Genomic DNA, 16,641 nt, shown 5'->3' with positions numbered 1-16,641 from the left:
TATCGGGTAGATTGGGTAAATACCCGGTAAATACCCGATATCTACCCCGGGTATTTTCCTGCCGCCCATCTCTAATCGTCATTGGACGATTTAAACCTATATGATCTTGTATGTTGACTTGTTTTGCAATTCACGTTGCCGCGATTAATTACAGTGATTATTGTTTTTATCAATCGATCAATACCTGATTATTCGATACGGATGCACTTTATTTGTACTCGATTTCTCGTACACGTGGACTAAGTCGAATAAAACCGGTGAAAATAAATTCTGTGGGTTTCGTATGATTGTACAATATTTTTACAATGATTTTAAAATGTTGGTCAGGTTTTATTACTTATTAGCTTTTGCCCACGGCTTCCTCCATTTTAGGGAAGTGGGGGGTTAGAAAGAGACAAAAACTGGCCTATGTCACTCTCCATCCCTTCAACTGTCTCCACTCAAAAAATCATGTCAATTCATCGCCCCGTTTGGTTGCGAAAGACGGACAAACAAACAAACACACACACACACACACACACACACACACACTTTCCCATTTATAACATTAATATGGATGATGTAGGTAGGTAGCACTTGTATTTTCCTGATGTTATAATCATACATTGACTGCCATCCTCGGGTCTAGAAATATTACAAAGTTATTATACTTATTTAAATGTCTGCAATGAACGCAGCATAGAACGCATACAGTGAACGGAATGTAGGAAAGGGAAAATGACATAAATTATGCTATCGGTGTTGGCTGGTCTATCAAATTTATGTCGCCATACAGTGGGAACGCTGCCAGTATAATGGAAATTACTATGGTTTTTGTCAACCGCGTGACATATTTCGGAGCGTCTAGATCTTCATTTCCAAGTACCAACAGTGTGTAATAAGTAGTGGCATACGATAAATTTTTGGACAAGACTTGTTGCAGGGTAGGAATTAAGTAATATGCTCTGAATCAATTCGAAAAAAGTATGGTTCGATTGAACGCTCGGTCGGATATTAATAAATTCCGATCGCGCGATAAGACCCTTAATCGTGATGTATCTGTGAAATAATGTGTCAAATGATTGCCACTATCAATATATAGATCCGCGACTTTTGGGTGAACCTATTGCCTCCGACACGACCCCAAGCACAACACGATGGCTCTTGAAATCGCGTCCGCTATTACACTCGGCATTACCAGTTTTGTTCTTCTAATTTATTTTTATTTGACCCGGAATTATTCTTATTGGAAGAAACGTGGCATAGCCGGCCCACAGCCGGTGCCATTTTTCGGTAACGTAAAAGATACGGCTCTGAGACGCACCACCTACAATGAGTTGTTTAAGCGCTTTTTTCTACTCTCGTACTGTTATTCGTGACTTACAAGGTCGTGCATAGTACTTTAAAACCCTACATAAAAGATGTCAGGACAAGTCTATCTAGTCTATACCCTGAAAACATTTAGTAGCAGTAGCACGATATAGCTGTTACAGTTCAGTAAATACATTGCTACCAACTTAACAAACCATTCACTTCATCGTAGAAAATTAAAATATTGTATGAAATAGGTACATTGTTGCCAACCTTAGAATGTCAGATAAAGCCTGGCATTCGCAGAGTCGAGACTCGTTCGTTTTCTGCTGCGATCATTGGCGACGCGTCGAATCGCATTCAAATGTATGAGAACTCGATTCAACTCGACTGGATTCGTCTTAGTGGCCAGGCTTCAAAGAACCATGTACCATAGACAATTTTATTTTCATGTTTGCACTCAAACTGCATATTCGAAATGGTAGGTGGTCCACTAGATAACTAAAAGTAGGTATTTATTGAATTTATAATTTTCTTTCAAAGTAAGTGCTTGGTCGTAGAAAAAGTATTGTATGCAACGGTGTTTAACTGAGTCAAAAAATGCTCGTGGCGTCTTTATTAACAATTTTCGGCTTCGCCTCAAATTGTTACCCACGCCACTCGCCTTTTTTGACCTCTTTTAACCACCAGTTGCATAAAATACTATTACGACTCCCACCCTGAGAGCAAAATGGTCGGGATCTACCGCGCGTGGCATCCAGGCATCGTGGTAAGGGACTTGGACGTTCTCAAGCACGTGATGATCCGGGATTTCGACAACTTTTCGGACCGCGGCTTCAGCTTCAGCAACAAGGGCCTCGGCTTCAATCTCTTCAACGCCGAGAGCGACGACTGGCGGGTGCTTCGCACTCGGCTCTCCCCCATGTTCACAACTGGAAAACTCAAGAACATGTTCTACTTGATCACAGAACGCGCGGACAAGCTCCTGGACTTCCTTGGGCCGGTACTCGAGAAAACCCCTGAACAAGACGTCCACACCCTAGTCCAAAAATTCACCATCGGCAACATTGGCGCCTGCGCCTTCGGCATTGATATCGACATAAAAGATGTCAACAATGTCTTCGAAACTTCAGACAAGCTGATCTTCTCTACCAATTACTCTGTCGAATTGGAAATTATGTATCTCGGTATTCTAAAAAAGTTCGACATGTCCTTGTGGCCTACGGCCATCAAGGACTTCTTTTACGGACTTGTGAACGATATCTTACGCGAGCGCAACGGTCAGGCTTCCAACAGGAAAGATTTTATGGACTTGATGTTGGAGCTTAGAAACGCGGGCGAGATTCACGGAGTGAAGAGACACGCAGACGACAAGGATAGAACACTTCAGATCACTGATGACGTCATGGCTGCACAGGCATTTGTTTTCTACGCGGCCGGTTATGAAACCAGCGCTACCACCATGGGATTCCTACTCCACGAGTTAGCCATGCACCCTGAAATACAAGACCGAGTTGTCGCTGAAATCAACCTGGTTCTCGCGAAGCATGGCGAAAAAGCTACTTACGACTGCATTAAAGATATGACTTACCTTGACCAGGTGTTTAATGAGATACTAAGAAAGTATCCAGTGGTCGACCCTACCCCTGGGCTGGCGTTGGAGCGCGTAGAACTCCCAGACACTGGAGTGATTGTAGAGAAGGGCATGAGTTTGCTGGTGTCCGTGAGTGGCATCCACTACGACCCTAAACACTGGGACAACCCCACAGAGTTCAACCCTGAAACCCGGAGAACTCCAAAGATAGACATCCGTGCGCGTTCCTGCCTTTCGGACTTGGACCAAGAAATTGTATAGGTGAGTTCTCCTTTTTTTTGTTACAAGTTCTGATAAAGATTGTCATTCTTGTGCTCTTTTTGCGTTTCGCTAATCGATCTTATCTAACACGAGGAGTCTTGATATATATCGTCACTACTTTTAAAAAAACTTGTATCTTCGTCTGTCAATGAAAAGAAAATTGTAGTAAGTATGTATGGAATTCATATAGACTTACTGCGTTTTAATTTTGAGGAACAGCGTAAGATACGAGATTTTTTAAATGTAGTGACGATATGTTGCCTGACATAGCTATTAGCTAAAGCTTAGAACAACAGGCAACTTTGAATTTGGACCCTGCCCTGACTCAAAAGCCTGTAAGATCACGAGGGACCAGAATTACTAATGATAACCTAACCACAAAATTAAAATTTGGAAAAAACCCCCGACCGCGACATAGTGGACTGATTTTAATGAAACATGGCTAAGAACACTCCCGACTAACTCAGCTTTCAGACAAAAAAAAAAAATGTAAATCGGTTCATCCGTTCGGGAGCTAAGATGCCACAGACAGACACACACACACAGACAGACAGACAGACACGTCAAACTTATAACACCCCGTCGTTTTTGCGTCGGGGGTTAAAAATACTTAACAGCATTAGGTGATATTGTTATGCCACTGTGCTTTTGCCATATTTTTTCTTCTATACGCCTTTGTTCAATCGCCATATTAGATACATATTATATAGAAGGTTAAACAAATCTTGTCACTAAAAAAGTAGCGAAATTTTTTTTTATGGACAATAAACCTTCGTCTTTATTCTTTTTTATGGCTCGTTAATGATTCCGCCAACGTCAAGGTTAAGGAAGGCACTCGCTTTATGAAGATATTTGTCCGGTGAGCCCTACATTATTTAGTGACAAGATTCGCTTGATCGAATTTAGTACCCTAACTCTTTACTAAATCTACTACATTTATTCAGGCATGCGTTTCGCGCAAGTGCAGTCGAAGGTGTGCCTCGTGAAGCTGCTGAGCCGCTACCGCGTGGAGCCATGCGAGCGCACACGAGAGCATATGCAGTTCGATCCCGAGCGATTCGTGTTGAGATCCAAACACGGCCTGCCTCTGAGAGTTGTGCCAAGACATCAAACTACACTTTTTAGGGGAAATTAAGTTATGTTAAGCAGCAATTAAATTTCCTACCTTACAAATACTCATTTTGTGATGATTTGTATTTAGTTTTTGTTTTCAAATGATCAATATTTTGCTTAAGGTACAGCGGGGCAAATCCCGACTGGGAGGCGAATGTAACTGGTTAATTTTTTCCATGTTTTACAATGTTTGCATAGTTAAATAAATAGACTGTCCACCGGTTATATACGGTAGGGGTGTTCAGTGGATACATGTAGAACTCAACATCATAGTGTAATAATGGAAAAAATGAATCAGTTACAAATGCCCCCAGTCGAGATTTGCCCCGCTGTATCGATAAATAATCGCTCGATAAATAATAAATACGTTTGATAAGCGATCTATATAGACTGATGATTGTGGCGTAGGCTGGCAACCTGTCACTGCAATGTTACAGTTTCGTTTTCTATCGACCCCTTATTTGCCAAGAGTGGCACTGAAACTTGAGTAGTTTCATGTGCTCTGCCTACCCCTTCATGGGATACAGGCGTGATTGTATGTATGTATGTATTATGTATGTATGTATAGACTGATGATATGACTGAATTTGTCTGATTTGTGCTGTAAATGTTTGTTTAGAAATAAGTTTATTTATCCTTTGTTCTGAGTACATTAACGAAAAAATCTCCTAATCTTTATTTATTAATTTTGTACGTTTGTTTGAATAATTTCATGGCAATTTGATTGTATGTAACGTGTATGGTTAAGTTAGCATAATGTTTTATGTAATTAATACATGGGCTTGCAAGTTGCAACCTGACACTGCAATATCAAAATTTAGTTTTTTTTCAATCCCTTAGTTGGTAAGAGTGGCACTGAAACTTAAGTATTTTGGTGTATTCTGTTTATCCCTTTTGCAAGTGAGTTTATGCATGTATGTCGATCTAGTCGATTTTATCTATTTTAGGTTTCCATCTACGTAGAAGCAACGAATTAAATTAATCAATCAAACTGTCACAATGTGTCGCAAATCGCATTGCGTATCAATATCAGTCGAGGCGAGTCTAATGCTCAAAGTTTCGCCCAGATCGAACTTAGACTGTTCTTTGTGTAGCAATAAATATCTGGGCGACCGAGCTTCGCTCGGTTCTATTTTAATATATCACGTCTTTAGATAGAAAAAACTCTTATAAATACAAAAACAAAAAAAAAAAAGACAAAAAACAAAAACTTAATTTCTGGCCGGGATTCGAAACCCTGACACCAACGATCTATCTGCGCACATTAGACCGACCTCGTACGACTGAGCTAAGCGGAATCGACGCGCGCGCGGCGAAATTAACGACCATATTTTACGTTTACAAACGTTTACGAACGCGTTTTCCGGGATCTAAGGCTACGCTAGATCGATTTTTCACCAGGGACCGGACAACCCCTTCCGCGCTACAAGCCTTTCATTGGGAATCCCTAACGTAAGGACGACCCAATCGAGAGACTCTCCCTTTCGAACTGCAAGCCCATTCATTTGACTAGCCCTTACAAAAAACTAAGCAAAACAATAAAGCTAGCCCTGTGCATTGGCTTAGCGCTATCCGATACGGCTTGCAAGCCTTTAATAAGGGTTACCCTTATTTTAAGCGCTATTTATAAGGCTTTCCCTTTTGTTAAAGCGTAGTCGAGCCTTGCGTAAAAGAGACAGGATTATGAATCTAAGCTATTGTAAGAACAGGAAGGAAAATGCGCTGTTGCCACTCCGCACTATGCGCCCCATTTTTTAACCGACTTCAAAAAAGGAGGAGGTTCTCAATTCGACTGAATGTTTTTTTTTTTTTTTTTTGTATGTATGTTACTCGATATCTCCGAGAATTGTGGACCGATTTTCAAAATTTTTTTTTGATCGTACGGGTATAACCCCGAGATGGTCCCATTGGCACCAAGTCGGGGTCTGATGATGGGATCCTGGAGAAATCGAGGGAACTCTTCAAATGTTATAGGCACATGTAATGTTCTTAGTGTAGTTTTCAAAGGTACACCAGTATTTACGCCTGATGGTAATAATTTTATGTGGCTGAGCTGATGATGGAAGGTCAACTCCTCAATGGTTAGGAGTTAAAGGATAATTCTTTTACTAGTGTGCATATATTCGGACTGATACATATAATATCAATAGGAACCACTAAAAATCAACAAATAAATAAACTTTTTAACAAAAAATAAAACCGCCTTCAAAAATAAGCGCGTTACGAAACACGGAGAAACTAAAAAGTAAAAAATAATAAACCTTTGAATTCAGATTTCTTATCGTATTGCAATAATCTAAACATCCAAATTATAAACAAATCAATTATTTTTGGAGTCGGTACCAGCCTGTGTATGGTTGGGTAGGGCAAACAGGCAAAAAGCAAGGCGACGAACAGGTCTGGTACCGACTACAGAAATAATTGATTTGTTTATAATTTGGATTTGTTTATAATTTGGATGTTTAGATTTTTAATGAACTTATTGCAATACGATAAGAAATCTGAATTCAAAGGTTTATTATTTTTTACATGTAAATATTTTGGCCGAAAATCAATTTCTCCGTGTTTCGTCCAACGCGCTTATTCTGGTTTAACATAGGCAAGCGCTGTTTTCGTTCTTGGTGAGTACTTGAGTGAGCAGTAACCAAGGTAGAGCTGATGCTGAACCCTGGCTTTTCCCAGGGGAACGCGGGTTTGGAGTAACATAGGCAAGCGCTGTTTTCTTCACCGGACTTGTCTTGGTGAGTACTTGTGTGAGCAGTAACCAAGGTAGAGCTGATGCTGAACCCTGGCTATTCCTAGGGGAACGCGGGTTTGGAGTAACATAGGCAAGCGCTGTTTTCGTCATCGGACTTGTCTTGGTGAGTACTTGAGTGAGCAGTAACCAAGGTAGAGCTGATGCTGAACCCTGGCTTTTCCCAGGGGAACGCGGGTTTGGAGTAACATAGGCAAGCGCTGTTTTCTTCACCGGACTTGTCTTGGTGAGTACTTGAGTGAGCAGTAACCAAGGTAGAGCTGATGCTGAACCCTGGCTTTTCCCAGGGGAACGCGGGTTTGGAGTAACATAGGCAAGCGCTGTTTTCTTCACCGGACTTGTCTTGGTGAGTACTTGTGTGAGCAGTAACCAAGGTAGAGCTGATGCTGAACCCTGGCTATTCCTAGGGGAACGCGGGTTTGGTTTAACATAGGCAAGCGCTGTTTTCGTCATCGGACTTGTTTTAATGAGTACTTGAGTGAGCAGTAACCAAGGTAGAGCTGATGCTGAACCCTGGCTATTCCTAGGGGAACGCGGGTTTGGAGTAACATAGGCAAGCGCTGTTTTCGTCATCGGACTTGTCTTGATGAGTACTTGTGTGAGCAGTAACCAAGGTAGAGCTGATGCTGAACCCTGGCTACTCCTAAGGGAACTCGGGTTTCGTGCAACACAGGCAAACGCTGTTTTCTTCATCGGACTTGTATTGATGAGTACTTGAGTGAGCAGTAACCAAGGTAGAGCTGATGCTGAACCCTGGCTTTTCCCAGGGGAACGCGGGTTTGGAGTAACATAGGCAAGCGCTGTTTTCTTCACCGGACTTGTCTTGGTGAGTACTTGAGTGAGCAGTAACCAAGGTAGAGCTGATGCTGAACCCTGACTTTTCCCAGGGGAACGCGGGTTTGGAGTAACATAGGCAAGCGCTGTTTTCTTCACCGGACTTGTCTTGGTGAGTACTTGTGTGAGCAGTAACCAAGGTAGAGCTGATGCTGAACCCTGGCTATTCCTAGGGGAACGCGGGTTTGGAGTAACATAGGCAAGCGCTGTTTTCGTCATCGGACTTGTCTTGATGAGTACTTGAGTGAGCAGTAACCAAGGTAGAGCTGATGCTGAACCCTGGCTATTCCTAAGGGAACTCGGGTTTCGTGCAACATAGGCAAACGCTGTTTTCGTCATCGGACTTGTCTTGATGAGTACTTGAGTGAGCAGTAACCAAGGTAGAGCTGATGCTGAACCCTGGCTTTTCCCAGGGGAACGCGTGTTTGGTGTAACATAGGCAAGCGCTGTTTTCGTCATCGGACTTGTTTTGATGAGTACTTGAGTGAGCAATAACCAGGGTAGAGCTGATGCTGAACCCTGGCTATTCCTAGGGGAACTCGGGTTTCGTGCAACATAGGCAAACGCTGTTTTCGTCATCGGATTTGTCTTGATGAGTACTTGAGTGAGCAGTAACCAAGGTAGAGCTGATGCTGAACCCTGGCTATTCCTAGGGGAACTCGGGTTTCGTGCAACATAGGTAAACGCTGTTTTTGTCAGCGGACTTGTCTTGATGAGTACTGGTAAAGCTGATATTGAACTCTGGCTGTACCTAGGGGAACTTAGGTTTGGTGCAACATAGACAAACCCGGTTTCCGTTATAGGCCCTGCCTTTATGAGGACTTGGGTGCGCAGTACCCAAGCCACTGCTGTAGTTGAGACCTGGTGGTACCTAGGGGAACTCAGGTTCGGTGCAATATAAATAAACGCTGTTTTCTGTTCATAGTATGTTTCGTGTGAAATATCTTAGACTCGTCTTTATGACTGGTACTTGGTTGAGTTGAGTAGTACCATATAATCTGTCAAACTATTTCTGTTGATTGTTGTGAATTCTAAGAAGACTTTTCTGGTGGCAATCAAGCATACAGCCCGTCTGATAGTAAATAGTTACCGCAGTCTATGAACGCTTGGAACTCCAGTATTCTCTTTATTCCCTGTGTTACTATTAGTGAAATCGACTGTACTTAATTTTGATATTCAAATGGATATACATACGTATTTTTTTAGACATAAATAAAGTGTTTTATGTATGGCAAATCAATAAATTTGTTCTAACTACTTGATGTTAATATTCACTTCTGGTAGGATTTTTGTTCAGTTAATATTATGTTTTATGCCTAACTTGACATTGCATGAAATATTTCTATATTATAATGCACCGAAACCAGAGTTGCCCTAGATACCGCCAGGGCTCAGCTACAACGCTGTCTTGGCTATTGCGCACCCAAGTCCTCGTCAAGACAAGTCCGATGACGCAAACAGAGTTTGCCTATGTTACACCAAACCCGAGTTCCCCTAGGTACAGCCAGGTTTCAGCATCAGCTCTATCTCCGGTACAGCTCACCCAAATACTCATTAAGACAAGTCCAATGACGAAAACAGCGTTTGCCTGTGTTACACTAAACCCGAGTTCCCCTAGGTGCAAACAGAGTTCAGCATCAGCTACACTTCGGGTACTGCTCACTCAAGTACTCATCAAGACAAGTCCGATGACGAAAACAGCGTTTGCCTGTGTTACACTAAACCCGAGTTCCCCTAGGTGCAGCCAGAGTTCAGCAACAGCTGGACTTTGGGTACTGCTTGCTCGAGTACTCATCAAGACAAGTCCGATGACGAAAACAGCGGTTGCCTGGGTTACACTAAACCCGAGTTCCCCTAGGTGCAGCCAGGGTTCAGCATCAGCTGGATTTCGGGTACTGCTCACTTGAGTACTCATCAAGACAAGTCCGATGACGAAAACAGCGTTTGCCTGTGTTACACTAAACCCGATTTCCCCTAGGTGCAGCCAGGGTTCAGCATCAACTGGACTTCGGGTACTGCTCACTCGAGTACTCATCAAGACAAGTCCGATGACAAAAACAGCGTTTGCCTGTGTTACACTAAACCCGAGTTCCCATAGGTGCAGCCAGGGTGACATCAGCTGGAATTTGGGTACTGCTCACTCGAGTACTCATCAAGACAAGTCCGATGACGAAAACAGCGTTTGCCTGTGTTACACTAAACCCGAGTTCCCCTAGATGCAGCCAGGGTTCAGCATCAGCTGGACTTCGGGTACTGCTCACTCGAGTACTCATCAAGACAAGTCCGATGACGAAAACAGCGGTTGCCTGGGTTACACTAAACCCGAGTTCCCATAGGTGCAGCCAGGGTTCAGCATCAGCTGGATTTCGGGTACTGCTCACTCGAGTACTCATCAAGACAAGTCCGATGACGAAAACAGCGTTTGCCTGTGTTACACTAAACCCGATTTCCCCTAGGTGCAGCCAGGGTTCAGCATCAACTGGACTTCGGGTACTGCTCACTCGAGTACTCATCAAGACAAGTCCGATGACGAAAACAGCGTTTGCCTGTGTTACACTAAACCCGAGTTCCCATAGGTGCAGCCAGGGTTCAGCATCAGCTGGAATTTGGGTACTGCTCACTCGAGTAATCATCAAGACAAGTCCGATGACGAAAATAGCGTTTGCCTGTGTTACATTAAACCCGAGTATCCCTAGATGCAGCCAGGGTTCAGCATCAGCTGGACTTCGGGTACTGCTCACTCGAGTACTCATCAAGACAAGTCCGATGACGAAAACAGCGTTTACCTGTGTTACACTAAACCCGAGTTCCCCTAGATGCAGCCAGGGTTCAGCATCAGCTGGACTTCGGGTACTGCTCACTCGAGTACTCATCAAGACAAGTCCGATGACGAAAACAGCGTTTGCCTGTGTTTCACTAAACCCGAGTTCCCCTAGGTGCAGCCAAGGTTCAGCATCAGCTGGAATTCGGGTACTGCTCACTCGAGTACTCATCAAGACAAGTCCGATGACGAAAACAGCGTTTGCCTGTGTTACACTAAACCCGAGTTCCCCTAGGTGCATCCAGGGTTCAGCATCAGCTGGACTTCGGGTACTGCTCACTAGAGTACTCATCAAGACAAGTCCGATGTCGAAACCAGCGTTTGCCTGTGTTACACTAAACCCGAGTTCCCCTAGGTACAGCCAGGGTTCAGCATCAGCTGGACTTCGTGTACTGCTCACTCGAGTACTCATCAAGACAAGTCCGATGACGAAAACAGCGTTTGCCTGTATTACACTAAACCCGAGTTCCCCTAGGTGCAGCCAGGGTTCAGCATCAGCTAGACTTCGGGTACTCATCAAGACAAGTCCGATAAAAAAAACCGGCCAAGAGCGTGTCGGGCCACGCTCAGTGTAGGGTTCCGAAGTTTTCCATATGTTTCTCAAAAACTACTGAACCTATCAAGTTCAAAACAATTTTCCTAGAAAGTCTTTACAAAGTTCTACTTTTGTGATTTTTTTCATATTTTTTAAACTTGTGGTTCAAAAGTTAGAGGGGGGGGCGCACTTTTTTTCCTTTAGGAGCGATTATTTCCGAAAATATTAATATTATCAAAAAGCAATCTTAGTAAACCCTTTATTCATTCTTAAATACCTATCTAACAATATATCACACGTTGGGGTTGGAATGAAAAATATTATCAGCCCCATTTTACATGTAGGGGGGTACCCTAATAATTTTTTTCCATTTTTTATTTTTACACTCTGTTGGCGTGATTGATATACATATTGGGACCAAATTTCAGCTTTCTAGTGCTAACGGTTACTGAGATTATCCGCGGACGGACGGACGGACGGACAGACAGACATGGCGAAACTATAAGGGTTCCTAGTTGACTACGGAACCCTAAAAAGCAGCGTTTGCCTGTGTTACACCTGAGCAAAGAAGGAGCCTATCATAACTATAAGTATTTGATATTGAAAATTGAACCTTATTTTATCTACAGCCGTTTCCATCAAACAGAAACGCGCAAATATCACACACAGTGCCGCCGTAGGTAACGATCGTATGTTATTTCGTTCGGAGTAATGTGTGCTTTATGAGCGAGGTACAGGATTTAAACTCGCACGATATGCTATAAGGGAAAGCAAATAAAACCCAATATAAGGCTTACCCTTATGGCGTTAGGCTGAGCCGATGATAAGGGTTTTGAAAGGGTATTGGGCTATTTTAGGTAAGCGCTTTCGTTAGGGCTTTAAAAGCAAAATGAAAGGGTATCGCGTCAAAAGGGTAGGGTAAGTTAAGCCTAACGAAATACCCATACAAAACCCCGTATAAGGGATAGCGGGCCGGTCCCTGTTTTTCACCCCCGAAAACCCCCACATAACAAATTTCAGCGAAATCATTAGAGCGGTTTCCGAGATCGTCGGTATATATAAATAAATAAATATACAAGAATTGCTCGTTTAAAAGTATAAGATATATGGCAGAAGTCGAATACCAGCCAGGTTGTACGAAGTCGTAAAACCCTTGTTTGCTCTATTTGTCAAATATAGCGTGATGAAACGTATCTTAAACCACATTTTGCTCGTTCTCTGACATACTCATAAATACATAGTTCAAACTAATAATGCAATGCATATACGTCATATTTGACGATACTTTATTGTATATGTATAGGCAGTTTTTCATTCAGTTCTTTGCGAAACCGATCAACTGAAATGATTTAAACGTTCGAAAATTGTTACCAAAAGTTGTCCAGATTTGCTCCGTCAATTCCTTTGTTTGATTTAACGATAACCTGTATGTCCCAACCATAACGTTGTTATTATTTTCGTGTCGTATCAGTAAGTACCGTTTATAATTTATATTAGAGATACCAATTTTTTTATCGCGATATATCTCAATTTATGCACTTATAAACGATTAGCATTTCTATATATAGGACCACTTTTTGTTTAAATATATTCTCATTAACATTGACGCGCTAACCACACCAACATGGCTCTCGAAACTATAGCCGCTGTTTCATCCTTAATTGCCTGTTGTGTATTTCTCATTTACGCACTCCTAACAGCCAAATACTCGTACTGGAAGAAGCGCGGTGTCCATGGTCCTCAACCAGTGCCATTTTTTGGAAATGTAAAAGACACGATGCTCAGACGCACCAACTATATGGAACAATATAAAAACTTCTACCAATCCTTTCCTGACTGCAAAGTTGTCGGGATCTACCGTGCCTGGCATCCGGCACTCTTGATCAGAGACGTGGACGTCCTCAAACATGTTATGATCAGGGAGTTTGACAGTTTCTCCGATCGCGGCTTCAGCTTCAGCAACAAAGGTCTCGGTTTCAATCTCTTCAACGCGGAGAGCGACGACTGGCGCGTGCTACGCTCTCGACTGTCCCCCATGTTCTCATCGGGGAAACTCAAAAACATGCTCTACCTGATGACTAACTGCGCTGAAAAGTTCCTAGACTACCTCGGCCCGTTAGTTGACAATGCTCCCGAACAGAACGTCCATACACTAGTCCAGAAATTCACCATCGGCAACATTGGTTCCTGCGCTTTCGGTATCAACATAGACATCAACAACCTCGACAGCGTTTACGATAATCTCGACAGTCTCATCTTCTCCTCGAACTACGCCATCGAGCTGGAGATGATGTATCCCGGCATTTTAAAGAAGTTGGACATGTCTCTGTGGCCGAAAGTGATAAAGGACTTCTTTTACGGGCTGGTGACTGACATACTGCGAGATCGCAACGGCGTCGCTTCCGACAGGAAGGACTTCATGGACTTACTTCTGGAGCTGAGAAACGTTGGCGAGTTACACGGTACAAAAAAAAGCCACGACGACAAGGACAGAACACTCCACATCACGGAAGATGTGATGGCTGCTCAGGCCTTCATCTTCTACGCGGCCGGTTACGAAACTAGCGCTACAGCCATGGCCTTCCTTCTACACGAACTAGCGGTGAATCCTGATATACAAGACCGAGTTGTGGCTGAAATAGATCAGGTCCTGAAGAAACATAACGGGGAAGTCACTTACGAGTGCATTAAAGACATGACTTATTTGGAACAAGTGTTTAACGAGACCCTGCGGATGTATCCTGTGGTTGACCCCATTCCTCGAATGGCGTTGAGAGATGTGGAGCTCCCGGGCACTGACCTGACCGTCGAGAAGGGCATGGCGGTTTTAGTTTCTGTCACCGGCATACACTACGATGCTAAGCATTGGCCCAACCCCACTGAGTTCAACCCGGATCGTTTCTCACCGGAGAACTGCAAGGACAGGCACCCTTGCGCCTATTTGCCCTTCGGGCTCGGACCAAGGAATTGCATAGGTAAGATTTTATCATTATTAATATGTTAAATTGTGCGTTGTTGAAGCAGTTGTTATATTACTTGCACGACTTCTGATATCTCTTTAGAATCAGAATACACAGGTGTTTAATGATGTCGCCTAAAGTACGTTAATTAAGCATGTACTAATCTAGAAAATCGTTTCTCAGTACCCCGACTCCTTACTAATCTACCAACACTTTTCCAGGCATGCGTTTCGCGCAAGTGCAGTCAAAGGTGTGTCTAGTGAAGCTGCTGCAACGTTACCGCGTGGAGCCGTGCGAACGCACACGGAGGCGGCCGAAGTTTGACCAGGACCGACTAGTGCTGCGATCTAAAGATGGACTGCCGTTGAGGATCTTACCTCGTACGGTTGTACTCCATAAAATATTGTATGATAATTAGTAACTATTATTTGGGCTCAGTCCCATTTGTCTGAGGATCGTGGTTGCATCAGAAGCGGATATTCAAAGCTTCACCGGTGACTGCTCGCAACGCATCTCTGACGACGGTTTAAAAATCAAAGGACGACTAGATGTTAATTTGATTTGTCCATCTTGTTGGTGAGACAGCGCGAACAGGCTTTGGTATTATCTACCAGTAATCCGTTTTCCTAGACTAGACTCAGCGTACCGCGTGTCTAAGAGGATGGTTAGTTGACGTATGGTAAATTGGGGCACTAATTTACGTCAACATATTTATTAAATAAAGAATATGTTACATAGCACGCTAAAGTAACTTCTCTGTGATATTTTGACTGAAAAAGGGGACGATGTTATGTGTGGTGTGTGGATTGTCTACCTTTTCCATACATGAGCATATTTTGTTTGGGTTTTCTTAATAAAGTGTACAAAAGAACTGTATTGTTGTGTATCTGCAAGCTTTAAATTTAGATTTGGACATAATTGATGAATGTATGTGCTTAGAGTGACAAGATAATTATAAATTGTGATAGATAGTTTAAGTACACTACCGTCAAAATGTTTAAGACCAAACACGATATATGCAAATAATCAACATTTCATGAAGTTCCTATGAGAATATTACTTTTCAGTACCTACAACCGACAAAATAAAGCGTATAACAATTTTTAAAAAGGGATCATAATAAGAAATAAACGCTAAACGTTTTTCTCATCGAAAAATCCTCCTCGACGCTTTTTCACTTCCGAGCAGATTCTTGGCATTCTTGCTATAAGTTTGTGTAGCGTTTCTTGGCTAATGGATTTCCACTCGTATTGCAGTATCTCCCATAGAGCTGTTGCAGATGTCGGACATTGTCTTCGGACTCTACGGTCGAGTTCATCCCATAAAAGTTCGATCGGGTTAAGGTCAGGGGATTGCGGTGGCCAAATCATATTTTTTAACACACCTTGGCGTTCTTTATTGACTGTGTAGCTTCTACAGATCTTTGCTGAGTGTTTGGGATCGTTGTCTTCTTGCAGAACAAATGGGTTGCCGATCAATATAATAAGATTACGTTGTTTTCTATTGATTACAAATTTAGTTTGATGATTTTTAGAAGGGTTTATAACAATGACACTGAACATTGTGTTTGGTCTTAAACTTTTTGACGGTAGTGTATGACAATAAATAATATGGAGTTTTAACTGTAAAATAAAAATTTTCGTTGTGATGAATAAATTAAATTTATATAATTTGTAGTATTTTTTTGCAAATTTCCTATAACCTAAATTACCACAAATTAATTATATGAGTTGTTTCCAAGTAAAAGCCTAATTTTGTTCCCGTAAGGAAGTTTTGACAGTTATTCTTATAAATATGCAAGCAAATCTCGTCCTTATCGTAAGAGACAAAGTGACACATATTTAATTTTAACTTCTGATTAGCAGAAACGTCTGCAATCGATGCCACTAGGCTTAGAATAAATTTAAAAGTGGAAAATATCTGCCTTGGGTGAGACTTGAACTCACGGCCTCTGGATCAATATTCCAGCGCTCTGCCAACTGAGCCACCAAGACTTCAACCAAGCCAGCGAAATTTTCCACTACTAAGGTCAATGGGACCCGTAGCGACATCTACCGTAAGAGTGTTAAACTTCTTAAACGGCAACCGGAGTTCCAAGTCATATTGGAAATTCACCAGTTACGATGCGCTAACCATGCTAAATTTTAACTTCTGATTAGCAGAAACGTCTGCAATCGATGCCACTAGGCTTAGAATAAATTTAAAAGTGGAAAATATCTGCCTTGGGTGAGACTTGAACTCACGGCATCTGGATCAATATTCCAGCGCTCTGCCAACTGAGCCACCAAGACTTCAACCAAGCCAGCGAAATTTTCCACTACTAAGGTCAATGGGACCCGTAGCGACATCTACCGTAAGAGTGTTAAGCCGTGTGTGAGGCCGTGAGTTCAAGTCTCACCCGAGGCAGATATTTTCCACTTTTAAACATATTTAATTGTTGTTTGTCTCGGGTTTGTAATAGTAAAGTGCGGTATCACA

The 16,641-nt window shown here is 42.5% G+C and overlaps 2 protein-coding genes and 1 pseudogene across 2 annotated transcripts in view; all 3 read left to right on the top strand.

The window, feature by feature from the left end:
- Nucleotides 1-16,641, top strand: part of LOC125227994 (eIF-2-alpha kinase activator GCN1) — a 104,376-nt gene that overhangs the window by 45,310 nt on the left and 42,425 nt on the right. The window lies entirely within an intron of this gene.
- Nucleotides 1,892-4,406, top strand: LOC125228161 (annotated as a pseudogene).
- LOC125228160 (cytochrome P450 6B5-like) lies at nucleotides 12,795-14,903 on the top strand. The gene is made up of 2 exons (XM_048132618.1): nucleotides 12,795-14,178; nucleotides 14,385-14,903. Exons 1-2 carry the CDS (start codon nucleotides 12,828-12,830, stop codon nucleotides 14,579-14,581), a joined length of 1,548 nt encoding a protein of 515 aa, XP_047988575.1. The 5' UTR covers nucleotides 12,795-12,827; the 3' UTR covers nucleotides 14,582-14,903.

This window comes from Leguminivora glycinivorella, chromosome 7 (genome assembly GCF_023078275.1).
Source record: "Leguminivora glycinivorella isolate SPB_JAAS2020 chromosome 7, LegGlyc_1.1, whole genome shotgun sequence".
Lineage (NCBI taxonomy): Eukaryota > Metazoa > Arthropoda > Insecta > Lepidoptera > Tortricidae > Leguminivora > Leguminivora glycinivorella.
Note: the sequence above shows the minus strand (reverse complement) of the source record. Positions and strands in the feature narration are given on the sequence as shown.